At 46.5% G+C, this 27,807-nt stretch overlaps 1 protein-coding gene across 1 annotated transcript; it reads left to right on the top strand.

Annotated features, from left to right (window-relative positions):
- Positions 1-2,205: 2,205 nt before the first annotated feature.
- LOC118256062 (cystatin-like) lies at positions 2,206-4,673 on the top strand. Its single transcript, XM_035562750.2, has 3 exons — positions 2,206-2,514; positions 3,020-3,133; positions 4,291-4,673. The coding sequence occupies exons 1-3, from the start codon at positions 2,251-2,253 to the stop codon at positions 4,366-4,368; spliced, it is 456 nt and encodes a 151-aa protein (XP_035418643.1). The 5' UTR covers positions 2,206-2,250; the 3' UTR covers positions 4,369-4,673.
- The last annotated feature ends 23,134 nt before the right edge of the window (positions 4,674-27,807 follow it).

The following is a 27,807-nucleotide window of genomic DNA, read 5'->3' on the forward strand; positions in this document are numbered from 1 at the left end:
TGCAGCCTTTTAGCAGCTCTGGCTCATGCCCTGATACCCATGTCCCAGTCCCCTCTCCAATGCACTGTACTGCTTCAGTGTTGCTCCTGTCTTTCTGTAGTAGTAAAAACTGCCATGTCTGGTGGCTGTAGCATTAGTTGCACAGCTTGTTGCCAGCTGCGGGGGTTTTTCCTGTGGTAATTCTCAAGCTGGATATTGCTGGCACTCGCAGGCTACAAACAACTTTTCCAGTCAGTGCATAAGTCCCTTCCTTTTCATTATGAGGGGTGTTGCAGATATTCAGACGTAAAACATCACCTTCTCTTAGTACAACGACCGCACAAAGCCTTAAATCTCACTTGAGCTAGTTCTCTAGTGCTATACTAGGTCTTGTCTTGCCAAACTTAGGGTTCCTGACAGGAGGGAAAGGCAGTCTTGTGGTTATGAGATGACACTAGAAATTAAGTGATCTGTCTGGGAAGCCAACCCTGCCACCGATGCCCCTCTGACCTTAAGCAATTAATGTAGATGAGGTAACACCAGTGCTGTGGAGGCAGATATAGGAAATGACACATGGTGTTTTGGGATGGAAGCCATATTTGTAACTTAAAATGCTCTGTGGTTTTGTTTTTCCTCCACAGTAGAGGGAAATAAGTGCTAGAATAACCCATGAAGAGGCAGAGCCTGGAAAAATCTCCAAGTTCCCGGACCCATGTGGGAAAAGAGCCTCCTCCATCCGTACCCTAAAGGAGGGCTGTGGGCAGTGTAATTCCAGATGGGACAGGGCTGCTTCAGTATCACTCCTGCTGTGCCAAGCTCCCACCTACATCCTGTCCTCCCTCGAGGGACAGGGGCACAGGTGTGTTTCCACAAACAAGATGGCTTTAGGGCAGAGGCAAAAAAAAACCCTTAGCTTTTCTCCAGCAGAGAAATTTCATGGGTTATTGAAACCCTCTCCTCCTCAAACGCTGACCTTTCTGAGGAGAAAACAGAGCAGCACAGTGAAACAGTAAGGTTCTCCAGGTTCTGTCTAGAGGCCCTTGATAGCTCTCATGAGAGGTACCAGCAGAGAATAAAAAATGCCAGGCACCTGCGATGCTGCCACGTAACAGAGTTATTATGTACTGAGGGACAGGTGGCAGTGACAAACAGCTCAAAGTAGCAGACATCTGCCTGCCCTGCTCCAAACTCTTTTAGGACCCACAGAGGCTCCTCAATCCTAAGTGGTGACTATTTGTCAGGACTTTTGCTCTCCACTTGCGCTCTCCACTTCATGGCTGAAGGACTTCAGAGGAGGCTTCTGGCTTTGCACCTTGCCTGACTAGAAAGTGTGCGAGACACCTTGAGTGCCCTTACATGGGAGCCTTCTGTAATGCAGCTGAGAGGGTCTATCTAGCCTGGCTGCAGGCCTGCTCTTCTGAAAGCCCCACTCTGCAAAGGCTGGTCTGGGGCTTTACAGAATAATGTTTCCTTGCATACTTTTTACTGCAGTAACTTGGATGTATTTGTTCTCTCTCTAAATGTCTGTTCCTCTTCTGAGTCTTGCTCAGCTGAGGGACGCATTGGCTCTGTCTCTGATGAACAACAGCCTGATTTACACAGTGTTGACTGTGCATTAAGGTGACTCTGGGCTCTCTGGATCTGGCACTCATGCTGCTTGTTGCAGCAACTGTGGGCAAGCCAGGAACTGTTACCGAGCCCAGAGCTTACAACAGCTAGCAGTCTGATGAGTAACCTTCATCCTGCTAGCAATCATGGCCTCTAGTCAATACCTTCACTGAAGTTTGGCATGGGGGAAAAAAATGGAAGTGTTAAACACCAAAGCAAAGCCCCAGCTGTGCTCTGGGTCCAGCTGGGCACATTCACTCCACCTTTCCAGGAATGCCACCGACGGCAAGATGTGGTGGTACTCGGCATGAGGCCCCAAACTCACTAGATTTTAAAATCTGCCCTCCTTGGAAAAGAAACAGGCTCGGGCATCTTGCAGCGGCCCCCATGAGCAGCTAACAGGCGGCGTGCATCCCTTGCCTGCTTGCTGTCTTTGTGGGAAGCGTGTGCCAGCCTCGAGCACGGTTACGGAGGAACACCACAACCCCAGAAGCCAGCCCCCGACTCTATTTTCGGCCTGGCTGTGGGGACACGGGGGAGAACCGCCTGGCGAAAACCCACACAAGCCCTCACCGGGACAAGAGCCCCCGGTGGGTGCCTCCCGGGCCGGGGAGGAGCGGGGAGGGACGGGGCCGCGTCCCGCCCAGCCCCGGCGGCCTTAAAATGGCGGCGGCGGCAGGGTCGGGAGAGGGTGAAGGTATGGCGGGTGGTCGGGTTCTCGTGGCGCTGCTGGCAGCTGCCCTGCTGCTGGCCCAGGCCGTCCTGGGCAGCGAGGAGCACCGGCGGCTCCTGGGGGCTCCCGTGGATGTTGCGGAGAACGATGAGGGCTTGCAGCGAGCCCTGCAGTTCGCCATGGCGCAGTACAACAGGGCCAGCAACGACAAGTACTCCAGCAGGGTGGTGCGGATCATCAGGGCCCAGCGGCAGGTGGGTGCCGGGGGGGGGGTTCAGCCTTGGCAGCCGGCTGGGGACAGCCCTACAGGGGGCTCCGGGGCACCCGACCCCTTCGTGGTGCTGGCTGGGAGCAGCAGCTGCTGTGTTAACTCAAGCTGTTTTGCCACAGCAAAAAAAAAAAAAAAAAAAAAAAAGCCTTGTCTTGAGGCTCCTACGTCTGAATGCCTGAGTGTCGGGGTTGAAATTACAGGAGAAGTTAGTAACTTCCTTATATTGTGGATGAGTTAACATGCATCTTCCTTTACTGATGAAGGAGTCTACGGCGAAACTTGTTTACATGGATTTTGTTTCCTGTTTTTCAAAGGACGTCAAGTGTCTCTTCTGTGAAGGTTGCCACATGCTGCTCTCTGTAACTCTTGAATCTGGCTACAGAAATGTGACAACCAAACTATCTTCCTTTCTGTCAGGGTCCTCTGTTTGGAGAGCTTTCATGTATGTGTTGCGAGTAAAGCTGTTTCTGCCTGTTGTCTTGTTGCAGCTTGTGTCTGGAATCAAGTATACCATGGAAGTTGAGATTGGCCGGACAACTTGCACAAAGGCAACAGCTGATTCCCAGAGCTGTTCTCTTCATGACACTCCAGAGATGGCTAAGGTAGGCTCGAGAGCAGAGTGTGTTGCTCCCTGGGTTGTTGATGCCTTTTCTCCAGTTGGTGTGCTACAGGGAGGTATGGGCAGTGTCACCTGTGTGCCTCTTAAGAAAATCCGAGATGTCAGTCTTTTAGGCTGGATGAGATGATGCCACCCTTGCAGAACTTGTCTTGCCAGATCTTCCTGACAGAGGAAGCAAGGCCTCTTAGCATATTTAAGTGGAGACCTGAGGCTGTGGTGCACAGCACACAGGAGCATGTCTCAATCCTCTGAGAGTGCTCGTGGCTCTGATCTCAGGGATATGCACAGGAAACTGCTAAGCAGGGGTTACTTATAGGTCTCTTGGTGCTCAGTCTGGTTCCCTCAGTGCCCATACCCTTTTCTGCTCCTTTTATCCAATGTTGATGGGACAGCTTGACTTAAGTCCCTTTCATGAGGGATTCTTGTTACTGTGGATTGTGATATGGGCTAAGCACTGATCACAACTGCCAGATTACCCCTGTTGTCTGAGTAGCCACCAAGCTGAGTTGCACAGCAGTCTTGTATCAATGCTATTTAAGCAATACTTTAGCTTTTCAGGTGAGAGCACCAATTTATCTACCTTATTTTGGTTAGTGTTTGGTCTTGTTAGCATTCGTTGCTGGTATTAATCAGTGATAGGCTGTACTTGTGTGTATGTGCAACTTATGCCTGCATGTCTGAGAACTGTCACTACACACAAGTAATCCACTAAGCACCTAGGTAGAAGCTTGCCAGTGTACCACTGACAGAGCTGCAATAATTAGACAGGCATGCACAAACAGATTGATTAGTTGTGTGGGCATACTTGCCTGTACATGAGAGCTACTGTTGAAGTACACCCCAGGCTGAAAGGCTTCTGCCAGTGGGAACTAGTGTATGACTGGGATAAGCAAGTAACTTGATCTTCAGAAGTGCTGACTGCTTGGCTTCTGTGTTAGTATTTGAGAGAAATGATTGGTCCTGAGCAAGTACTAACAGGAGCAGTGTTCCAGAATACTTGCCAGGAGAGTGCAAATGCAGAGAGACAGAAGTGGTATACGTTCAAGTATTACATGATAGGGTAAATCTGTATAGAGTGGTGGCAAAGGACACTGTTGTATGCTTTTAAACTGATAATTGCTTTTTTTCCTCTCTCCTTAGCACACCACTTGCAACTTTGTAGTGTACACTATTCCTTGGCTAAATGAAATTAAACTACTGAAAAGTAGCTGCAAGTAAGCTTCCTTGGCTCCAGCAGAGAACAGCAACCAGCATTTAAAAAAAAGTAATAACATGAATTGAGATGGGATGCATCAATACCTGTTAACTCAAATACTTCTGTGTGTGTTATGCAAGTAAAACTATGTAACCTTCCTCTAAAGCACAGTATGTTCTCAACTTTGTTTCCTCATTGTAATTATACTTTGGTGTAGCTGTTTGTTTTCTTAATTTTCCCAATAAAGTAATTCCAGCATCAGAACTGAGGAAAAAGTTGGTGTCCCTGTGAAGTGACTACTGTAAACATTAAAACATAATTCCATGTTGCTGTGGTATGTGGTTGTCTTTGTAATGGGTTTCTCATCTCTTGGAGGGAGGGGTTGCTTTTATTTGTCACCCAGTCTCCTGTGCCCAAAGGATGGGGTGAGAAGGAATGTGGGGTCCTAATTACAAGAGCTAAGTCATGTCTCCTGTCACTTAACTGGTCTCCGGTTTTGAGTAAGGGACAAAGATCACTAGCTGTTCTGACAAGAAATGTTCTGGTTTTGGAAACACTGTGGCTTGCAACACTGGCTTTGGGGAAAGTTAACTGGAACTCATAGGGAGTGTGTGAAATCTCATTCTGTCGAAATTCTACTTCAGCTGCATTGGCTTATTCAGCTGTGCTATATAAGAATTAACTGCTCTGTCCTTTTACACTGTATTTGAGGTCTCTTAACCTCTGCTTCCTCTGGCATTGCATCTTCACAAGTTATGCTGCTGTATCCCTAGTGTTTCTGAAACATAAGCACTGAGTAGAAAGCCTGAGGGCCTTCCTTGTAGTCTAAGCAATAACATAGCCCACTTCATTTATAGCCTGTATTATGGGCAGTAGAGCTGGAGGAACAGCTGATTGCACTTTCATTTGCAAACCTGTGGGTGCAGAGAGGCCTGGAAGGTGGTGAATGACAAGCCTGGCTTGTGGGGAGGCAGAACTGTAGTCTGGCTGTGTATTAAGCAGGAAGAATTTGAATCATGTCTAACTAGGGCAAATACCTTTAAATCAGCAGGTGGAGAGAATCAGTGCCTAAGAACTATTAAGAGAACTGGCTGAGGTGTTTCCTGTTAAACTAATTAAATTGTACTGCAGGGGAACACAGGATACTGTGCCTGTGTTGAAAAGGATGGATGAGGTGACCCTGATACCAATAGCCTACTTAGCCTGAGGAGTCTAGTGCAAAAATAATGGGAACATTAATAAGTGGTGTTGAGTGAGTAACTGGTAAGTAAGGAACATCATTATCAGCAAGTCCTATAGGTGGTTTTATAGCAAATAGATCGTGGACACAAAACCTCTGTTCTCTGAGGATGGATATTCCCCAGAAGCAACCCTCTAAATCCAAGCATGTGTGTAACCTGGTGGGGTCTTCCACTCAGTCAAGCACATTGCTGCTGGTTTTGGTATGTTATGACACTATATTTGGAGTTGGTGCCAGTGTCACAGGGAAAGACAGCTCTGGATCTAGGAAAAAATCTACTTTTTCAATGTCTTGTGATGTGATGTCCCAGTACTCAAGCAAAAGAAGCTCTCCTGAGCAGATGGTAAGTAAGAAAGGAGAAGAAAAAAGGGGGGCTTTTGTTTTCAACTCTTTGTGGAAGGTTGGAAGTTGGAATGAAGAAGCAGGATCCCCTTGGAAGAAATTTCTATGTGGTAGGGGAAGCTGACAGGTTAAGAGGAGTCTTGGGAGAGAGTGAAGGTGCTGAGGTGAACAATGGGAATGCTTCTTGTTTTGCATAGTCCCAATAGTGCATTTCCTACTTTGTATTGTATCTTTGCTTCTCTGTGTTTTGAAGTAAACATACATTGTTGTAAATCTCACCAGAGGACAAAATAAGTTATGTTCTGCCATGCTCTGTATTATTCCTCAAGAGTGGGAGTCATGTATCTGGGTCTGGTGCTCCTATTTTGAAATGAAAGTGAGTAAACTGGGAAGGGTGCAGAGAAGAGCTGCAGAAATGATCTGACAGCTGGATGAACCAGCTTGTGCTAGGAAGTGTAAGGATGCTGTTGTTCTCCGCCTAATAAAAGGGTATCTTGGTGAGAACAAATACAGCCACATCTTTGGGCATGGGGCAACTTGGGCCTAATGAAGGAGAGCAAAACAAGAGTGCATAATTAGAAAAGAGGATGGATTCTTTTAATGGGAAATATAGCTGCCTAATGAAGAGGTTAATCCCGTGTTGCTTTGTTGTGGAGACAAGGTAGCTCAAGAAAAATCAGCTTTAGCACAGTCCTTGTTCTAGAGCTCACAGCCCACCATTGTCAGGCCACTATCTTCTTTCCCAGACTATTTTTACCTTCTAAGATGAGAGATTGTTCCTCGGTTTCTTGTTTTGCCCTTACTGATGGCATCTTCAGGATGTCTCAGGTGCCTGACTGCCTTTCTAGGATGCCTCTGGCACCCCCAAGGAGGGCCCCTGATTGTAGGCCAAGCTCCAAGGCTGCAGAGACCAAGTCCCAGTCTGGGTGTCCAGGCTGAGCTCCCAGACTGGCAGAATACCTGAGTATTGTGTTCAGCTCTGGGGACCCTAGCATAATAAGGACAAGGACCTGTTGGAGCAGGACCAGAGGAGGGCCACGAGGATGATCAGAGGGCTGAGCACCTCTCCGATAAAAACAGGCTGGGACAGCTGAGGATGTTCAGCCTGGAGAACAGAACTCAAGGAGACCTCACTGCAGCTGCCCAGTATAAACAGGACCTGCAGGAAAGATGGAGAGGGAATCTTCACCAGGTAGTGCAGAGACAGGAAGAGTTAATGGGTTTAAACTAAAAGAAGGTAGATTTAGATTTGATATAAGGATGAAATTCTTCACCCCAGAGAAGCTGTGGATGCCCCCTCCCTGGAAGTGTTCAAGGTCACGTTGGATGGGACTTCAAGCAACCTAGTCTAGTGGGAGGTATCCCTGTCTATGGCAAGGGGGTTGGAATTAGATGGTCTTCAAGGTCCCTTCCACACCACACTATGATTCTGTAATGTCCTATGCCTACAAGTTCCAATCCCAACAGTAATTTCCCATCCCAGCATTCTCCATTTCCAGCAGTTTTTAACCCCAAAGAGGATTTTTGCAAAGAGCTGATTTTTGGTCAGGGAAGGGGATGGGGATGGTGGTGGTGTCCTTCCCGTACCTAAATGGGGGCCTCTGAGAAAGCTGGAGAGGGACGTCTTCTCAGGGAGTGGAATGATAGGACAAGGGGTAATGCAGGCAATTACAGGCCTGTCAGTCTGCCCTCGGGGCTGAGTGCTCCCAGGGAAGTCCTGGAGCAGATCATGCTGAGTGTCATGGCACAGCATGTCTAAGACACCCCAGAGATCAGCCCCAGTGAGCAGGGGTGCATGAAAGGCGGGTCCTACCTTGCTAAGCTGGTCTCCTTTCACGACAAGATGAGACACTCAGTGAATGACAGAAAGGCTGTAGATGCTGTCTTGTTTGGCTTTTGGAAGGCACTCAGTGTTTTTTTCTTACAGCGCTTTCAAGGAGAACCTGGCTGTTCATGGCTTGGTCAAATGTCCTATTCACTGGTTAAAAATAATGGCTCTATGGTCGGGCCCAAAATGTCGTGAATGGAGTTGGCTGCTTGGTGGCTGGTCAGCAGCAGGATTGGGACTATATTGATTTAACCTCTTTTTTTTAAACAATCTTGAGGATGGATTGAGTAGACTCTCAGCAGGTTTGCAGCTGACAAGAACTAGTTCAGGTGTGCTCATCTTCTTGAGGGTAGGAAGGCTCTGTGGGGGTATCTGGCTTAAGGGGCTCCATCCTTTGGTTGTTGGTGGGTTTGCCCATGTGCCCATGCCTCTGCCTTTTATCATCTTCTCTTGAGGCCTGGTTTCATTGGGAAGGAGACTAGGCAAGGAGACATCAGGATGCAGACGGCCATTACCAGGCGTTTTCACCACTTCAGCTGTGTTTATTAGAGAGCAGCCCCAAACAGCATGTGGAAAAAACAGTGAGTGTGCCAGAGAAATTGAGAGTTTGGATGTCACAAGCTCCTAAATTTGAAGGTCTTGCATTTTCATGCTGAAATGCCAAGGGGTCATGAATGAATGGCATGGATTACCCCAGCCTCACCAGCTGCTGAGTGCCAGCCTTGGTGACAGTCCCTGTGTATTTTCCACCCAGAGCAAATGCCAAAACTCTTGATCTAATTTAAGCACCTTCCTCTATGGGCTGTGTTACTTCCCATTTGCAGCAGGCTAAGAGCATTAGTGGAAGGTTCCCTGCCAAGAGCATTAGTGTAGCCCACCTTAGCAGTGCCTGTACCTGCAGACCTGTACGCAAATGAACTTTCTATCTCCGAGCTCTGCAAAGCAGAGCCAGGGCACAGACCTGTGGAAAGCCACCATGTTTTTTGAGCCTGTGGGCATTGTTGGTGTGCCACTGGCATGCTCAGCTGAAGATAACAAGGCTGTATCCTTGTCAGCATGAGCAAGCAGCGGTATTGATCCCACCCAACCAGGCAGGCAGCATTCAGTTTAGCTGAATTTTAAAAGCATCTTTGCACGTACAAGAGTCTGTGATAAAAAGCAGGTTTACCAAGAGAAGCACAGAGCCTGAACAGTACTGAGAAATGGGGTACAGATTGCATTTCTCTTTTTTGCCTTGTCTGACACCCTCACCACATGCCTCCTGTGCCCATTTAAGCTCAGGCCTAGATCCCCCATTCCTGTCTGGACCACATTAGATGTGTCCCTGTCTCCAGCCCTGGCCTTTGGACCTGCCTTGTAACTTTGTGCTCTAGACTGTGCTCTCTGGATGGACCCAGGTTCCAGCTCATCCCCTCGCTGTGTCTGGGGCTGATAGACCTCACTCCCACCCCTGTCTCCGCTGGCTGTGCTGAGGCCCCGTGGGACCGTGCCCTGTTGGTGAGGATGTGGCCAACTTGGCTCCTGACTCATCTCCTTGTTGTGCTGCTCCCTGACACATAGTCCTGTGGGGTCTTACTGAGGTCCTTGAAGCTCTCAGTGCTCCTGCCAGGCATGGAGACTTCCCTCTGCACAGCCTAAATGCCAATTTCCTGCAATTATGAAAACAAATGACCATGTAAGAATTCAGGTCACCCTGGGGCACTGCAGACCTAAGGCTGCGCTGCCCAGCACTGTTGTCAATGTGTATATGCTCAGGATGTATAATATTTCTTAGTTAAAGGCATGGAGATTTCTTTCAAGAGTGTTTGAAGATGCCAGGCTGTCTGTATTCATCATTAATGTGCAATGCCTTAAAATCACTGTAATATTGATCCTGCAGGAGATCAAACTTTCTGGTCGAATCCACATAACATTTTGCCTTTTGGTGCTTTATCTCTTGCTGATGACACCAGAGAGGTAAGACTTCAGATCCCTTTCCCTGCAGGACACAGTGTTAATCTGGCGATTGTTTCTGCAGAGCTACGCATGGAAGTACCTGAGTTAGATCCTTGCTAACGATGCTGAGCTCTTTCCTCACTTGCAGCCCAGCTTTGGTGGTAGTCTGTTGGTGAGAAGCTGAGAGGGCATGTGCCAGCTTCTCCTGTTCATCCCACTACTCAAGGGCTACATGCATCCTAGTGCTGAGGTTGCAGGAACCATTCTCTATCTTCACCAGGGACTTGTGACATTGTGCGGTGCCCTCTTCCCCACCAGCTGAGAAACGTAGTACCTCATGTCATGCTGTCTCCACCCTTTCTCTTTAAACACCCCAGAGTGATCTGGCTCTAGCTGGGTCAAGGCTACTGTTAGCAAGCGGAGGCTCTTCCTCCCTGTATTTATCTCCTCTCCTGCCCATGTCTGCAGGTGGGTAGTTTGCCACTTGCCTTGCAAACAGTCTCCCTGGTTTCCTAATCTTGGCCATTCACAGCAGCAGTCTGTAGGGGACACTGTGCGGCAGTATCATTTCATCCTCTCCCCTTAACTTGGAGAATGAGAGGGGAAAAACAGGATTAAAATAAAATCTCAGCATGTCAACACAATATTAATAACATTAATGTTAATATTAATAACATCATCATCAACAATGATAACAAAAAAAATAAAGTCATGTGAGATAGGAACCGGCTTGAATGCTGAAAAATGAAAATTTCTGCCTGAAGGACTATTGTGAAATAAATGTGTGTGATCCTCTCCGTCCTCCACTGAGTACAGGTGTCGCAAAGGGAACTCCCCGAACCTGAGAAGAAATTGGGTCTGAGGCCTGGCCATGGAATTGCTTTCATATCTTGAATATAAAAGTTACCAAGAAAAGCATAATTTCAAGTGAAATAGTGATATGTACACTGAGCAACCCTCTCCCTGCCCAGACTTCCTGGGGGAAGCTGTGAAGCTGTGAGAAACTGGAGCAGACACCCAAGCCAACCACGTCTCCAGTGCTGCTGAAGATACCCCTTGACTTCTGCATCCCATACGTTCTGCTGGGAGCAAAGGTGAAGCCCCTCTGTCTGTATGTGGCAGTGGTGTCCTTCATTTCTTGTGGGGCTGGGGAGAAGCCCTTACATCCCCAGAGAAAGTGTATCATCTCCAAGTGCCTGAAGCGGCCAAGAGTGGAGGAGGCTGAAGAAAAGTCGGGGTGGGCCTTTTGGGTGACTTCAGTTTGCAAAAGCAGCCAAGCTGGTTCTGAGCACACCTCCTCTGGAAGAAAGGGGGCACCAGAGCCGTTCGAAAGGATGCTTCTTGGTGGCCTCGGGGGTCACGGCACCAGTTACAGAAGGGATGCCTGGGAGCTGCTCTCCCCTCCAGAAGAGCAGTAGCCTATAAAACAAAATTAGCTTCGGCCCTCTGAGCATGGCTAGGCTGGGCAGGTTGTCTAATGACACAGATCTCCCTCTGTTAAAACTCACGGGACTTGTTGACATGAGTACAGATTTTTAATTGTCTATTTTTTCTCCCAGAATAACAGGTCTTTTCATTGCTTTCTGTGTTGGATATCATAGTCAGAAGTGTTTTTCCTATTCAGTCTGACACTTTGTCCATCTCCTGCATACCCCTGGTGGTTCAGTGAAAATTATTTCTCCTGCAGAATGCTGAGAGAATAACAAATACAACATTTCCACAGCTCTGATGTGCTTTTTCACCCAGCCAACTTGCTCGGAGGCTTTTGAACAAAACTGGCTCTGGGATTTCAGTTTGATGGAGATTTGGGGAACTGGCAAAAGACTTCTTGCTCTGTGCCATTTTAAACTACTCTCTCCCAAATATAGTAAATGCTTCCTGCAGATATTTGTGCTGGGAAAGCAAGGTGCAGCAGAGTTCAGCAGATATTAGAGGTAAAGGAGCACAGGCACACTTTCAGTAATACAGCACACATCAAGAGCTTTTAGAAAAATCTTGTTTTGACTCTGTGATTACTATCTCTAATGATAACAGCGCAACTCCAAAGCCTGTGCTCACCGGGGAAGGAGAGAAATCCAATCTGCAGAATAGGAATTCATATTCGGATATTCAGAACAGATTATTTTATCCCCCAAGCACATATCATTGGGGTCCACGGTGATGCACAGAGAGATGTGGGGAGCCCATGTGGTTTGTGCACACCATGGGCTGGGCTAGCAGGTGTGTAGAGATCACTCTGGGCTGGTGAAGGGCCTGGGGGGATGCAGGGATCACAGGGGAAGAGCCACAACTGCCATAGGAAGAAACATCTGGAAAACAGTTTTTTCCACCTCATCCCAAAGATTGTCAGCTAAATATTAACTGCAGAGCTTCTCAGTCGATGGTGGTAAGGAAGGCAGGACGGAAAAGGCTTTTCAGACCCTCTGCTGAGTTTGCAAACAGAAAAAACAAAACAAAACAAAACAAAAAAAAAAAACACAAAAAAAACCCACAACATCCTCTGACTATCAGCAAAGCCAATTTGATCGGGAAGTGAGAAATTAAATGCTGACCCCAGATTATTTGTCCCCAGGAAGGGGAAAGTGCTTAGTATCTGGGGAGGAGAGAAAGGAAGAGAACAGAGTCACCTCTGTGTGTGTTGTCAGTCTGGAGAACTTGCAGTCAGGGCAGATGCCCTCTGTACTTGGATGAGCCAGGGAGCCCCAGGCTGCTGCAAATCCACGGCTCAGGGACGGGTCCCTAGCATCGCGGTATGGAGCAGTATGCTGTCATAGTGGGCTTGGGTTGGGAGCTGCTGATCCCCTTCTCCTCCTCGGGTGGATAACCCCCACCACTTCCACAGCCTTCAGAAGAGATGAGTGAACTCATGTCACCCGTCAAGTGCTGGTCCTCTGCCTGACTGCATGGTCTAACTGATCGGGGAGCCACAAATATTTTCCTCAAACTTTAATTGGCTCATCTGGCCCAAAAGCATGGGATCCAAACCCAGCCTACATTTGCAATACAAAAGTGGAAAATAATATAATTAAGGTATGATTGGTGAGTAATATTCTTGTGATGCTCCATCTCTAAGTCACTCAGGCACAGCTAACACTGCTCCTTGGTCAGGGGTGCTTCTAGTTGCTGCCGTGTCCCCACACCTCCTGGTACCTCCACCTCTGCAGACCCTAGGCCCCAATGGTTGTCAGGGATTCACTCAGAAGCAGTTGCAGACAAAAATGGGATGAATAGGGGCAAAAGTGGAACAGCTGATGAGATCAGCCTTTTAGAAATTGAAGAGCAAATACGATAATGTTCTCCGGAGTGATACTCATGGTGTGGAAGAGGTTTTATCGATCCAAGGCAATACTGCATGCCAAAGTGACTTACCTGGAAAAGAGCCTGCCTCTGGGCCTGTGCTACAAGCTGCCTGCCAGCCTCAGTGTTTCTTTTGGTTTCTTTGTTTTTTCTTGTCTCTAAAGGGGATTGCAGAGATCTTTAGCACTTCAACTTCCCTCTCCCAAGGAGGAGGCTGTGCCCTGCCATGTCTGTCCTCATGGTGCCGGCGGGGCCACAGGGACCTGACTGAGCAGGAGAGCCTGGAGCTGGGGACGAGTCCTTCCGGTGGCCCTGGTGTCACTGCCCAAAGCCCACGCAGGAGCTGTGACGAGACACCTTGCTGCCTGCGGGGGCTCCCAAATCCCATTGGAGTCATGGAGGATTCCTTAGTGACGGCCTTTCACTAAATCCTGCATTTTCTGCCCACCAGCAGGTGGTGAAGCAGACCAGGAGGTGCCACGTGCAAGGGACTGTGTATTAGCTGGTGGGCTCTGCTGCTTAGCAGAGTTGCTCATGCACCTTCAAAACCTTGACGTGGTGCTAAAGTACCCACTGTGAAGGGAACACGGCTCTGCGGACACTTTGCTTTAGCCAGAGTCAGAGAGGGGTGGACTGGGCCTTGCTCTGAAATTCCCTTGGGGAAACACCTCCACTCTTTTCCAGACTTCTGGAAAGTCTGGGGAGCTTCTCTCAGCTGCAGACCACCAGTTTGGGCTGCATGTGGCCCTCATGGTGGTTGCTCAGATATGCTTGACATGAGGTTGCTGAATGCCGGGGTGCAGGGAGCCTGCCATGAGGCTTGCATGGTGGCTGTTGCCTCCAGGTGAGATGGGTACAGGACGCTGTGATCCTTCCCTACTCATGTCTCTAGTCATCTCCCAGAGCTTCTTAGAAAGGTGATATGGCACAGTTAGCAGGGAGGAGCAGGCTGAGTGAGGGAATGGGTAAATTTCCAGTCTGGAAAACTGGTCCCAGTGGTAAACTCTACTCGCAGTGCTCAGCTGTCACCTCTTGCAGCCTTGCACATGTAACCTAAACGCTTTCCACAGGGGGTCACCATCTCATAGTGGATGTAGGACCAGGCTGGAGACATAAGAAAGGCTGGTTTCTTATCTTTGACAAAAGCATAGCAGAGCCAGGCATGTGCCACAGTCCTGCCCCTTATCCCAGCAGGTACATGACCACCTCCTTCCAGGTGCCTCCTGGAAGGTCTGATGCAGAGCCACATTTTGCTTTGATCATCCAGGCATAAGGGCATGAAAGCAAATGACGCTGCCTCAGTAATGTCTTCAAAATCCTGGATACCCCAAATGGACATTCTTCTTCAGGGTCAACACCCATTTTTGCAGCTGTTTGCCTAGATATTTCCATTGTCAGCAGATAAAGTGCTACAAGACACTTCCCAGCATCTTGTTCCCAGGTGGTCCTTAAACTGAAAGAGATGATTTTAACTGCACCTCATCTTCTTGCCCTACTTCTGAGGATAACTAAGCTGTTTGCTTAACTGCGTAGGGCAAAATCACACTTTACACCTAGGTGGGGAAGGGGAGCTCATCATGTTCCCTGACATTAAGATAAACTGTTGCTTGAGTCTCTGGTGCCTCTGAGCTTTCTCACCGTCTTTTGAGGAACACTGATGCGAATATTCTTATTTCCCACAGCTGATGCTGCATGTGCCCAAAAACATGTTCTGCAGTTGTAATTCGGGGCTTAGCACACAGCAGCCCTTGAAAACACCTGGTGTGCTATGAGGACATCCTTGTTCGTTAACTCAGAACTAAGCAAGGAGAAAACATCTCCTCATCTGCATTCCAGACAGATGCAAACAGCCACGCTCCCCAGTTCAGAGACATGATTTATCTGAGGAATAGCAAATGCCAATGCAGCCAGCAAACTCCTCCTCTGCCATGCATTAAGACTGCAGAAGCAGCCCAGTAGCAAACACAGGGCCTCCCTGTTCTGCCAAAAATCCTCAAGTGGCTCCTGCAGCTGTGCTGGCATACGGAGTCCTTGCTGGGCAGAGGGCTGCAGGCCATCAGCCCCCATTTTCCCCCGATTCTGTGGCTGGGTCAGGCAGGGAGGTGAGAAACAGAGCAGGGAAGTGCTTAGCCCCACACTAGCCCACTGCTCAGTGCTGGAGGGGGCCATGCACTTGTTTTTTGGTGCAAGGTCATTGAGTGATTGGACATTTGGCTATTTCCTTGGCCTTGTGACTTCTGTTCATTCTGCAATGAGAAACGTGCTTTGCTGGGTCCCCTGACATGACAAAAATAGCTACAGAGCTTCAACCCTGCCTCTGCGAGCACAGGTCTATTAGCACAGGCTGCATATGCAAGAGGACTGAGATACTGAAATCTGCACCCCCCCAACAACCCCAGCCCCTGCAGGGCTTCAGAAGCAGTCAAACATGAAGATGGACAAATAACATTTGTGGCTGTTACAGGCTGTATGTAAATACCAGCATAAATGTTTGTGGGAAGGGTCTGTGAGCTTTCCCAAGTCCTGCTCTAAAGGTTACACTGGAGTTGTCCCTGTGCAATTAGTTCTTCCAGAAAAACACAGGCAATATTCCCTTCTCTTGGTGAAATAATATTATCTTTTTCAGTATGTTGCCGTAAGAGAAGAGACAGAAACTGGATGTTTCTCCAGCACGCTCAATGAACTTCAGGCTTGTAATATATTAATGAAGGATTAAATTAATTTAATGATTATCTGGATCTCTGGCCTAATTGAAATGCAGTCTATCGTGCTTTTGCAACAGTTTGCATCGCTTCTCCAGGAAAAGCTGCTGACACATGTCGCCACATTGCCTATAAATATTGGAGCTGCTTCTTCCAAGGGACACCCTGCAATGGGAAGAGGAAAATGCTGCCTCTGGAATGCCCTCTGTTGACTCCAATGACATTTAACTCTCGCAAAGAAGTTTCAAGTGGGACACTTCCTTTATGCTGCCCCAAATACGTTTCAGGACTATGTGCGAAGCCAGAGAAAGTTGTATGCACAATTCTGGAATTAGCGGTAAATGTCCTCCCCCTAGGAAATTATCATCTGGAAATTGGATGAGATCTGGAGGATTCAATTTATATAAATACCTGGGATTGTCCTGTGGATTATTAAAACAGAACAACAAGAGCCTTGCTCTAGTTGGCTCCTGGACCCCTTGGGCTATTAACTTAGATAAATCTTGTTTGCTTTGGAATTGAAATTAGCTCTCTTAACTGTATCAGCATAAAGCAAGTGTCTCTTTTTCTGCAGGCCTTTTCTTAAAGGCAGGCTGAGATTAAACGGCTTGCAACTCAGGCAGAGATAAAGGGCTGTGTGGTGGCAATGCAAATGATGTGATATATGGTATAATTGCAATCATTGTGCGGAAGAAATGAAAATCAGAAATTTTTTTTGTTTGTTTTTGTTTGCTTACTGCTTGCTTCCTTGTTGCCAGGGTTTTATGCCATCAATTAAAACCTTTCTTGTTCCCTGTGCGGGTGAGAGCCCCTTGTCTGAGGCAAGACTGGGAAAACTGCTAATTGCCTTCTATCAAATGGACAAGGTTGCGATGGCACAAACATTAATTAGGAGTGCTCATCTCAGAGTCCTGGGGCGGTCCTGTGTGAGCCCAGGTCAGGCATAGCTGAATGCCTCCTTTTCTGGTAAGGGAGCAACATCCAGCTGGAGTTTAATGAGGCAGTAAGCGAACGCAAGCTGTAGAGTTAGGTACAAGGTGGACTTGGTAGCATGGTCTGGGGTATGACAGCAGTGCCTCTGGGGGCCAGGACATCCTCTCCAAGCCCACCTGTGATCACATAGAAAAGTATTTGCTGTTTTAGAGTTCCCAAGGAGCGCTGCCCCAAGGTCCTGCATTCCCTGACAGCTGCTTGTGGAGGTGGAGGGCTAAATTACTGACTTCCACTGAAGCAAAACATCTATTTAAACAGCTATTGAAAGTTTCTGCTGAAGGTTGTCTTGTCATCAGCTACATATCAAGCCTAAGTTGCTGGGTGTGAAAAAACATCTTCAGGAAGAACAGACAGACCAGTGATTATTGTAGCTGCTCTTTAATTTAGGGAGAAAAGAAAATGAAGTGAGACCAAAGGAAACCTTTTGGCTTCTGCAGTTAGTAGCCGAGTTTGTTCTGTGCCTGACACGGGTGACTTCTCCTTCGTGAGATCAGAGTGGCTCAACACCTGTACTCTGAGGCCACCGCCAGAGCAGAGAGAAAACATCTTTTCACATCCTTCTGAAGATGGAGCAGCAAACAGGAAGGTTTTTTGTCCCATTTAGGATTTGATTACCAGCTACCTGTTTCTGGAAGATTTGGAGATTTGAGAGCACTCTTAATTCACTAATCTGAGCTGATCTCAGAAGGAACTTGACTTTACTTATCTGTTTTGCTCTTAATAATTGTAATGTTATCACAGGTCAGTTTTGCTGAAATGTTGTATTTTCAGTATTATGAAGTGCCATAAAAAGTGGGTAATACCTTCAGACTGCACCATAAACAAGTTGTTCTGGGAATGGTGGATATCTGAGGATGGTTTCTGGTTAGTTGGTTCTCCGAAGCTTGTGACTTTCCCTTGCAAGGCAGAGCCCAACACAGGTACCAGTGGCTTCCAAGGCAGAATTAAAATGACTTTATGTGTGTTAAAATGACAACTTACCTGCAGTGGGACTTCAGATGGTACCTTACATGAGGGCTTGTGCTTACAAATTGGGGTGCTCCCAGCCAACTTGACTGATTACAGGCCAGACCTTGCCATTGCGCTGCTAGGGATGGAAAGGAGGCCGCTGGGTTTTCGGGACATTCACATAAATGTGGCAGAGCTTGAAGTGGGGGTGGCAATGCCACTGTTTCTCCATCACTGACTGCCACTACTCTTGCAAGAACACACAAGGCAGTGATGCCTGAACTCTGTTATTTGTGGTCTTTCATAAAACCCTAATAACCCAGCTATCACAAAAAGCTATTATTATTGTTAGCACATTTCCACTTGTGTTAAAGGTCTTTGCCCTAACTCATACAGAAAAACCTCATCAACAGAAGGTTCATAATGCATACAAAAGCTTCTCAGTGCCTACAACTTTTCTCTGCTGTCACATACACCCTTCCACCTCTGAGTCCTATGATCGGGACTTCAGTTTTCTTCATATGAAGAATCTGAGTATTTGTGCTGAGTTATCCTGAGATCTTGGCATGAAGGAGACTGTAAGTGGTGGTGGAGATCCATTCCTCCTTGACTTTGTGTCCGATTGGTTTTAATTTTATGTATTTTTGCATACACCCTGAGGAATGCCCTGAGATCTCACACTGTCAGTATGAAGCCCATGGCCTTTTACTAGCAAAGGCACAAATAATGTTTACTGGGCTGTGTTGGAGCTGGAGCAAAACCCTTTCCCAAACTCCCTGGCCGGCAGGCCTGAAAAAAATGCTTTGAAGCAGGAGCTGCCAGGGAAAGATGAATTGCTCATCCTGGAGGAAAACCAATTCCACATTGAACTGGCTGTTGCAGAGTAACCGGGATGGTGGGGTGTGGGTGAACCAGAGGATAGTGCACCCCACAAAACAGGACAGGACCTCCAAAGACTTGGTTTCACTGCCTGTCTCTGCTGCTGGGCTTGTGGGTGAACTTGGGAAGGTCGTTTCATCGTTCTGTTTCTCCATTTCCGCTGTGTGTAACATGGTGCTAGTAATGGGGTGGTTTCCCCTCCCCCAAAAGTCCAAACCCATTTGAGACTGATTGGTAGATATAAGCATCCACTGCTGCAGTTACACGAGAGCTGAACTCTTACTCTTTGGGGCAATCGAATTGTTTCTATATGCAATTTCTAATCTGTTCTGGCACCCACAGAATAAACAGACTGACCATAATAGAAGCAATTTCCAGTTTTTGCAGAAGAACGTTTTCTAACTGTCTCAATCTGACCCTCATGACACATGGGCCAATGTACTACTTGGAGAAATGAGTTGTGCTATACAGCATCAGCGTCTTTCTGGTTATACACTTCCATGCTGGTGTACAAAATGCTATGATTATGTATGAAGTTCTGAAAAGAAACACTGAAATTTAATTATATTAAAATTCTCTGAAGTGAACCCACCTGCAGAGTTGAAATTTTAGGATCATTTTTATTAGATAGTGCTGCTAGTGCCTGGACAATTTTCAATGAATATTTGACTTTAAATTGCTTGCCTTATTTTCCTGTTCAAGCTCTCCCAATTCACAGTGAATTAAAAAATGATTAGAAGATAGGCTTTATTTGTTCTCATAAAGGAAATGAATAGTTTCAGGCAGGCAAAAGTCTGCATTTTCCACAAAATGATGCAAGAATGTCAAACTGTTCTTTTGTTAAGCAATTTTGATTTTGTTTCAAAGTTTTGCATGGAACAAGTCACCAACTTCTGCTGGGCACATGAGACTGTGCAATTCATTACCCAAAGTAGGGTAAAACCTGCTCCAGAGAGGTATGAACAGTGAGGAAGCAATAAGAGCTAGAAAGCATTTGCCTTCTTCCTGATCCCGTTTGGATGCTGATACAATCTCCAGGTGTCCCCCCATCCAGGACATGGAAAAATGGCAGCATGGTTTCACTGTGCTCTGACATCGGCTTCTTCCTCCTGAACATGTCCTTGGCACAACAGCTGTGCTTTCTTTTTGTAGGGAAAACTGTCTTTTTGTGTCAAGACTCCTGGAAAACACAGCCCAGCCATGCTCCTCCATCCTTGCACACTTGCAGGAAAGTTATTTCCCTGCCTGAGCTTTTGCAAATGTAGGGGGGTCCATGGCTTTATGCTGGAGGCACCTACATCCATGTGGAAATGCCACTGGCCGCTGGTAAGCCATCTTAGAAAGAAACAGGTCTAAAATCCAGTCGTGGAAGGAAATGTGTCTGAAAGTGGTAGCTCCCTGTCCAGACTCACCCTGAACTCTCCTGACGGTCCAGGGCCTGTTGGCACCCTGCAGATATCAGCCCTGGAGACTGAAGGTTGTTGGACTTGTGTGTACTTCCCCCACCTGATGCCACACGCTTCTTCAGCACCCTCGAGAGCCAACCCCTCCGCTGGAAAGGTGTCAGTGTGCTTGTAGGAGATATTCTTGCAAGGAGCCATGAGGGCAAGGCCCAGGAGTAAGACTGTGGCCTGAGCAGTGAGGTGAGGGCCTCTCAAAACACCGGTACTTCAGCACCAGTGGGCAGTTTATGTCAAAGTTTCTTTTGCCAAGAAGGTGTCTGGAAGGATCTTGTGTTTCACTTGCAGTTTTTATTGTTAAAGAGCTTCCTATTTTATCTAAGGGTGTGCTATTCCTTCCCTCTTGTTTTTCGTTTAAGGGTTTTGCCTCTACTGAAGGACCCCAGGCAAAGGCAGCACTGTAAGATGAATGCGGGTCATTTCTTATTTTCCTGGCTCCCCAAATAGCAGCTGCAGCTCTTTTGTGTCCAAAGTGGTTCTCAGCCTGCAGGTGCTTCACCTGCCACCATCACCCTGTTGGGCTTTGGCCTTTTTCTGCTTTTCAATCTGACAGTCTTTGGATAACTTCCAGCCCAGCAACCATTTTGAACCTCTTCTCAACCTGTTTTCCTAGAACAAAAGCAGTTATACTTGGGATGCTTTTTCTTAATTTACTCCATCAAATCTCCATAGCTGCAGATTCTACAACATTCCCATCTATTTTTCATGGCAGGATGCTGAGTATCTTCAGAAAAAATGATATTTGTGATTCTCTGTCCATGACAGAAAAAGTAACAAACAAACAAACAAAAACACAGCAAAAGAACATTTCTCATTCTCCCATTTGAAGGTGCAAAGGCAGCCCAGTATCTGCAGCCAATCCACATGGGTTGCAAGGGGCTTACACCTCTGGTGGTCAGGCCCAGCAGACGCAGAGACATAGTCAAAATGCAAGAGAGCAACTGTACCTAGCACTACCTCTGTCTGCAGTCTTCTTGGATTTCATCTCTCCTTGGCTGGTGTAAGCCCAGGAGCATTGGAAGTGCAGTGGACAGAAAGTTCACTGCTTCTGTGTATTTTCTTGTGTCTCTTCTGTAGGGAGGTTTTCTCTGCAGGTGATGTTAGAAATGCCCCAGCACAGCAGAGTGCAGGCGTGTTTGGCACGTGAGTTCCCAGCCAGAGGTAGCAGAAATCTTGGAGGCAGAAGTTTGATGACACGTTATCAATTACACATTATTTAACTTTTGTTTGAATAAAAATGATGGCCCTGTGGATTATGGTGCTTTTCAGTCTCCCCAGTGCAGAGAGCAATCAGTGTCAGCTGAGGTGGGCTTGAAAACATCGCTCCTTTGAGACCTCATGGGGTTACTCACAGAGCTTGCTAGAGAAAGGCAGGCAGTTTGCAACCACTTTTTGTGTAGAAGTAAGGCACCAAAATGAAAAGTAACATCAATGTTTTAATTGCAAATAAATGATTTGCAGTGACATATGTTTCGTGTTTAAATAGGTTTTAAAATGAAAACAATGTCATCCTTCAAAATACCGATTTCAGGTGATCATAAACCTAAAATGGTACTTCTGTTGCAAACTAGTATATAATTTATAAACTTTTTTTTACTTTGGGAAACGGAGGAAGAGGCAAGAAGGAGTAAAAACACTGTTGGCCAGTTCTGTTTAATTAAGATAGAAGAAGCAATAACCTCTGCTGCTGTAATTGTTCACTTCGCTTATTGACCTGGGCTGTAAATTTTCAGTCTTCAGAAGTGCTGAGTATTGTGGAGGGGAAAAACTCCTTTTAAAACATTTCTAAGGAGGACAGCAGAGGGAAAAGCGCATCTACTGAAAGGCCTTAAGTTGTTCTATTCTTTGGGGAAAAAAATAAATTAAAAAAACATACAGAAGGCCAGGGTTGCTCTCACCAGGTAATACCCTCTGGTTATGAATTGTGCTCACAAAACAGAAGATTTTTCCAATGCTGGTCCTGCACTTTCACACCTGAATGCTGGGCTACTGCAAGCATGTTTTCAGCTGTTCTGCCTACTCGTCCCCGCCACGCAGCTGAGCACTCTGCTCCCTACCACGCCTTGGCTTTGATTTCCTTCCCGCATCCTTTCGTGATTACCTGAACCAGCGTTAGCTCACAGAAAATAGTCCTGTATTGACGAGCAGGGAATGAGAATTTGCTCTGCCTTGGGCAGTCATGCAAAATTCATCCTTCTGAGGATGTTTTTGCTCTGTCTCCGCAAGCTTCGTGTATCAATGGTTATATTTTATCACCACAAATCAGGAGGGCTGTTTTGCAACACTGTCCTTCAGGGCTGTGTTCCGTGGGCTATGCCCCACATTGCCATGGTGAACCTGATGTTCTGGGGTCACTGCTGGGGCTACAAAGTCTAAATTTTGAGCAACAGTTTTGGCTTTTTGAGTGCCCCTGTGCAAGGTCTGTCACTGATCTCATATATGATGGTTATCTCTTCCTTCTAGGGCTTATCAAGGCACCTTAGTCTTCTCAGGTCCTTCCTTTGTGCTGGAAAACACATTTTTCACCAACTTTGCAGCCACTGTAGCTGTTCCATAAGGGAACAAAGAGCAGAAGAGCCCATAGCCCCATTTCCTTTAGTGGTATGCTTTTTCAGGGGTTCGTGATGCCTGTTTCCCTTAGTTTTCTCTTGGTTATAAGAAGCCTTTGTCACTTGTAGGCATGCTGCTGACTTGGCTCGGTTTGGCCCACAGAGTCTTGCAGAAATCAGCCCTGCAGAGCTAAGGGCTGAAGGATATCTGGGTTTGGAAAAGTGCCCATGCTCAGAGATAAAGTTAACAGCCATAAGACATTTTTTTTTTCCAGCACCTGGCTTGTGATAAAATATTTCATATAATTTTCAGGTTATATAACTCTGTCTACTACTTCTTTAAAAATATGAAACTGAAATTAAAGTCTCCTTTCAAAAAGAAGAATGGAAAATATGCACAAACAAAAGGTGAAATGAAACATCTCAGCTACTCTGAGCTACCCATTTCTCTTGAACAAATTTCATGCAGTTTGTAATTCATGTCAGCACCTTCAAAACCGCATTATTTCCAGCAACTTTATTATGCATCCTTTTTTTCTTCCTTGATCTAATCCATTACATTCTCATTGCAAATTGTATCATCCAGCGTCCCACTAAGCTGGCCAACCATGTGTGTGTGCACAGGGGGTAACATGGCTAAATGAAGGCACGAAATGTCCTGGTCCTGCAGCTCTCCATGCAGCTCTGAACTGAGAAAAAGAAAAAGAACACTGTGTATTTTACAGCCTCAGCTATCCAGGGTCCTTGGATCATAAACCCACCTCCCACGGCTGGCTGCGTGCAATCTGATTTTAATGTGCTCCTGTGTTTGTACACATGGCATTACCCATCTTTACACTGTCTAATGTGTGTTTGTGGCACTGAACCCAGGAGCTGCAGACAGAAACAACACGATACTTTCCTCCGTGGAGGTAGAAATCTTACAGCAGCCACCAGCTTCACATGTCAAAGGGTTGTTTTTTGGATGATTTTCCCTCTCGGCAGAGTGATGGGAAGAGTCTTGTTCCCTGCAGATGGGTGAGTGTTGCTGATCCATGCCATCAGGGTTATTACCAGAGCTGCAGCTATGCAGATGCACTTAGCCCTGCCCCTGGTAGCCTTTAATCACCAGGGCCCTTCCATACTGGACTGCAGTGGCTGGCTTCAAGCACGCTGGACTGTGCCTGAATAGCTCAGCCTCCTCTGCTTTCTTCCTGCAAACGTTCAGAGAAATGCAAAAGCTGAATTTCATTTGAGAACAGCAGCGTTCCTCACTTGCTCACTTCCCACAAAAACTGCCGGCACGCTGGGCTGAATACTTACGAAAAGTCAATTTAAGCATGACTCTTTCACAGAAAACCAGTTGTGAATGATCTGTTTGATTGCCAGATTCACAGTTTATGCTCCGCTGGGTAATTGCGTGCTGCTGAGCAGCGAGCAGGAGCCACGACCGGAGCTGCACCACGCACGGAGGATGTTTACAGCAGCCCATGCGTCGCTGAAGATGCTTGAAGATAATTTGGGATGGAGGTGTCTTTCCAGCACTATTTCACTCCTGCTGCAGAGAGATGGTTTTTATCGAGGGAAGTGTTCCCAGCAAGTGATTTTATTGTGTGCCTCGCATCATTGCCAGCCTCCGGGAGGTTTCTTCTGTGCCTTCCCTGCCTGTGAGCAGAGCTCTGGGGCTGTGCCTCGCTGCTCTCAGTGGTGGTGGGACCTCGGCACTGTCATGAGGAGGTGCCCAGTGCAGGCCGTGGGGAGCCAGGTGAGAGCAGAGCTTGTCCTCTGGTGCCTGGTGATCTCTGAGGCAACTTCTCCACCTCCTAGGCATGTCCTGGTCCCTGCAGAGACTGTCTGAGCAGTCTGGGCACGCTTCCTGGGCACGCTGAGACTGTCTGGGCACGCTTCCTGGGACAAGGAGTGGCAAATTTTCTCCTCTCAAAGTGCATGGGTGTGTGTTTAATGCGGCACCTTCAACCAAACCCTGAACTTCTCTGGGATCATCCCCTCCTGGCATACCCATTGTTAAGGGGCTGATTTTCCTACCTCTTCTCTTCAGTTTTGTCACAGTAGAATGAGTTATCTTCCATTTCAACCATCTTCCCTGTTTCTCATGAGCCAAGCACTTTGGAAGATCAGTGGTATAGTTTGCCTTTGCTGCAGGTCATAACACCCTGGACAAGGTATAGGATGATGAGGTGTCTGTGTTGCACATTCTCATTAGGAAACCTTCTCACTTTTATGGCAGAGTTCATCAACTCAGCAATCACAACCATAATTACTTTATTGGGGGGAAATAAGCAGTTATGAAATAAGCAGATATCTTTAATTTTTAAACAGCACTGTGCCTCCCAGCAGCAGATAGCCATAGGATTTGAGTTCTGTTGGTGCAAACCCATTTGGTGGTAACTTGCTCACCAGCTGGCCAGTTTATATACCTGGTACAGAAGCTCTACTTCTTAAATTAACAATGAGAGCTGAAGCTTGTTCCCATGTAGTTTCAGCTAGAACAATGATAAACAAATATTTCTTCTTCAGTCTGCATGGAGTGGTCAGTCAGCTCTTGGCCTGTAAAGTTCACCTCTAGAAGCCTGAAAATGGGCACAGAAAAGAGAGCAGACAACCGAAAATTAGGAAAAAGCCTTTCTAACCAGGAGAGCAGTGGTTAGCAGACTTGTTCAAGATCATAGGATCATTCAGATTCATAGAGACCTCAGAAGGTCTGTAGGCCAAGACGGACCAACAGTGGATTCAGACCAGGGTGCTTTGGGCTATGTCGTGTTTGGTGTTGAAATTCTCTAAGGATGGAGACTCCACCACCTCTCTGGGCAACCCATTGCAGACTTTGACTATCCTTACAGAAAAGTCTTTCTCCTGATATCTATCTGGAAACTCCCATGTCAACGTACACCTTTTGCCTTCATGGACCAGCATGAAGTGTTGGGTTCCGTCTCCCCAGAAACCTCCATATAGGTTCTGGGGAGTGCTGTTCAATCCCTGTAAAGCCATCTCCTCACCAGGTTGAAAAAAAACAGCTCCTCCAGTGTCTCCTCATGGGGCAGGTGCATTAGCCCTAGGCAATCTTCATGACTGGAGGAAAACACACTCTGACCCCCCCTGCAGATTTGCTACAGGCTTGTTTGGGATTTAATTCTTTAACTCTCCTAGTAGCACAGGTTGCTTTGACATACATTTTGCTGCTCTTTTTCATGTCCATTTTTTTTCTGCGTTTAGTTTCCTTACTTTTTTTAACTCTAGATTATTGGTCTCTGAGGTTTTGGGGTCTCTGTGCTCTTTCTGTTTCTGTGATGCCAGCAGAACTTTTTGGAGCACAGGATGAGTGCTGATGGCAAGGCACAGGCAGCAACAACCATGCCTTTTCTCTTGGTTCTGCTGCTGAACTGCTTAATGGTTTTGGGCAGCTGGACACAGAGTTGGCAAGTAGTCTACCATCCCTCCATTTCCCTTTTGACTGTTATTATAACAGTGGTTTGAGCAACCAGATACAGCCCCAGAGCAGTGTGCCTGGGTTCTGGATTTTTAAAATTATTTTGGGAATAAATTAGATTTCATGTGGTGGGGATTGAGGCAGAGAGGTCCAAGTTAGAGGTGGGGACAAAAATTATTCATCATAACTCAACTTCAGATGGCTCAGTGTTAAAGGAAGAAAATAATTGTATGGAGTTTTTAAATATAACATGAGATTTTGTAAGAGAAAGAAATATGGAGAAATGCTACCTCAGTCAATAATTCATTTGTTCCTGCTTTCCCTAAGGATTAGGGATGAAGAGGTGTTTTTTTTTCCTTTTTTTTTTTTAAATATATATTCGTAAACTCTATGAGAAATTGATATATTTCTTGCACTCTATTTAATTTAATCTTCCTGCAAATATTTAAACTTCCCACAGTTCCCTTCTGGGCCTGTCCCCTGGTAAATCCAGACAGACTTTTCTCACCTCCATAGGTCAATAACAATGGTGTTGCCCGTTGAACATGAAAGATTTAAGAGTTGACTTGGGAAAAAAAAAGATGGTTTGTTTTGTTCATGTGTGGATATAACAGCTGAAAGTCTTTATGCAATGTAATTGTTCTGTGTCAAGTACCAATAAATGCATTTTGAAAAGGGCCAGTATGGGATATCACTTCATGCACGTGCATTGCAACCATGCTGTGGGCAGGTACCACCAACACCCATACCAGTGGGTCAGTGCTGCTTCTCTTGCTCCCAACACCTGGTACTAAATACATAAACAGAAAAAGAGCCAGACAGAAGTAGAGTTAGGATATGATGAGAATCTTAAACATACAGATTGTGCTACTTGCCTGTTCCTCAGAAGCTCTAGAGAATAGGAATGGAAAGGCTGCCTTAGATTTCATTCTAAACCTTGCCCTAAGGAGGATGGCATGGTTTTGCCTTTTATTTTCCAAGGTATTGGAGGCAAAGTGTTCCTTTTGAGGATAAAAAATTCCACAGGGAGTTGTGCACTGGCACCAGAATGCTGATTACACTCTCTGGAAGAACCATTTAGTTTTAAAGCCAACAGGTGCAGAAGAGATGCGAGTAACCCTGGCCACTGGCTAGCCCCGAACACCAGGTCTGCGAACACATACTCTGCATGCGGGTTACTCCACAAGAGTTAGCTGCTGAACATCTCCTGCCTTTCTCCTGCACCCATATCAGGGGACTGATGGAGGCAGGATGAGGGACTTAGAGCCTGGCTCTGATGCAACTGAAAGCCCCTCTACCCTAATCTGCGTTATTCCTATACACTTTTTTTTTTTCATATACCTTTTCTTTATAACCCACATTAATAATTTACAGACTAATTTCTGGACTCTCCACACATGTAGCAATCATCAGGCACAGCAGTCAAGTTACAGAGATGGGCTCCGAAATGTCTGTTCAGTGATCGCATATTTTGGTGACCAAGCCTTTTTTGCTCCAGATTCATTGGCTTGAGAACAATTCAAGAATTTCATTCTCAAAACTCGTGTTTGTATAAGTGCACCTGTAAATTGTAAATGGTACCAAGAAACAAGCAAAAACTGTGAGAAGGTAGTCTTATGCTGACGTACTGTCACTCCTCGACAGTCTTCCTAACATTTTATGATAGGCAGAAGCCTTTCTGTCTGTGGGTGCCGTAATTCAGGTTTCTATCGTCAAGTATGTGTCTTCTTTGCAGCGAAGTCAAGAATGGTAGGAGTCTTTTAGCAACAAAAGCAATGGCCTGGGGTGGGGGTTCACCCCTATGCATGGCAGCTCCCTCAGCTTGGGAAGTCCATGTTCAGGTGGGTCAAGGATCTGCTCCT

Source organism: Cygnus atratus, chromosome 3, assembly GCF_013377495.2.
Source record: "Cygnus atratus isolate AKBS03 ecotype Queensland, Australia chromosome 3, CAtr_DNAZoo_HiC_assembly, whole genome shotgun sequence".
NCBI classification, from domain to species: Eukaryota; Metazoa; Chordata; class Aves; order Anseriformes; family Anatidae; genus Cygnus; species Cygnus atratus.

Excerpts from the sequence above, each read along its gene's own strand:
- LOC118256062 (XM_035562750.2), top strand. The coding sequence starts at position 2,251 with ATGGCGGCGGCGGCAGGGTCGGGAGAGGGTGAAGGTATGGCGGGTGGT. Across the intron at positions 2,515-3,019 it reads TCATCAGGGCCCAGCGGCAG|CTTGTGTCTGGAATCAAGTA; the intron begins GTGGGTGCCGGG and ends GTCTTGTTGCAG. Across the intron at positions 3,134-4,290 it reads ACACTCCAGAGATGGCTAAG|CACACCACTTGCAACTTTGT; the intron begins GTAGGCTCGAGA and ends CTCTCTCCTTAG.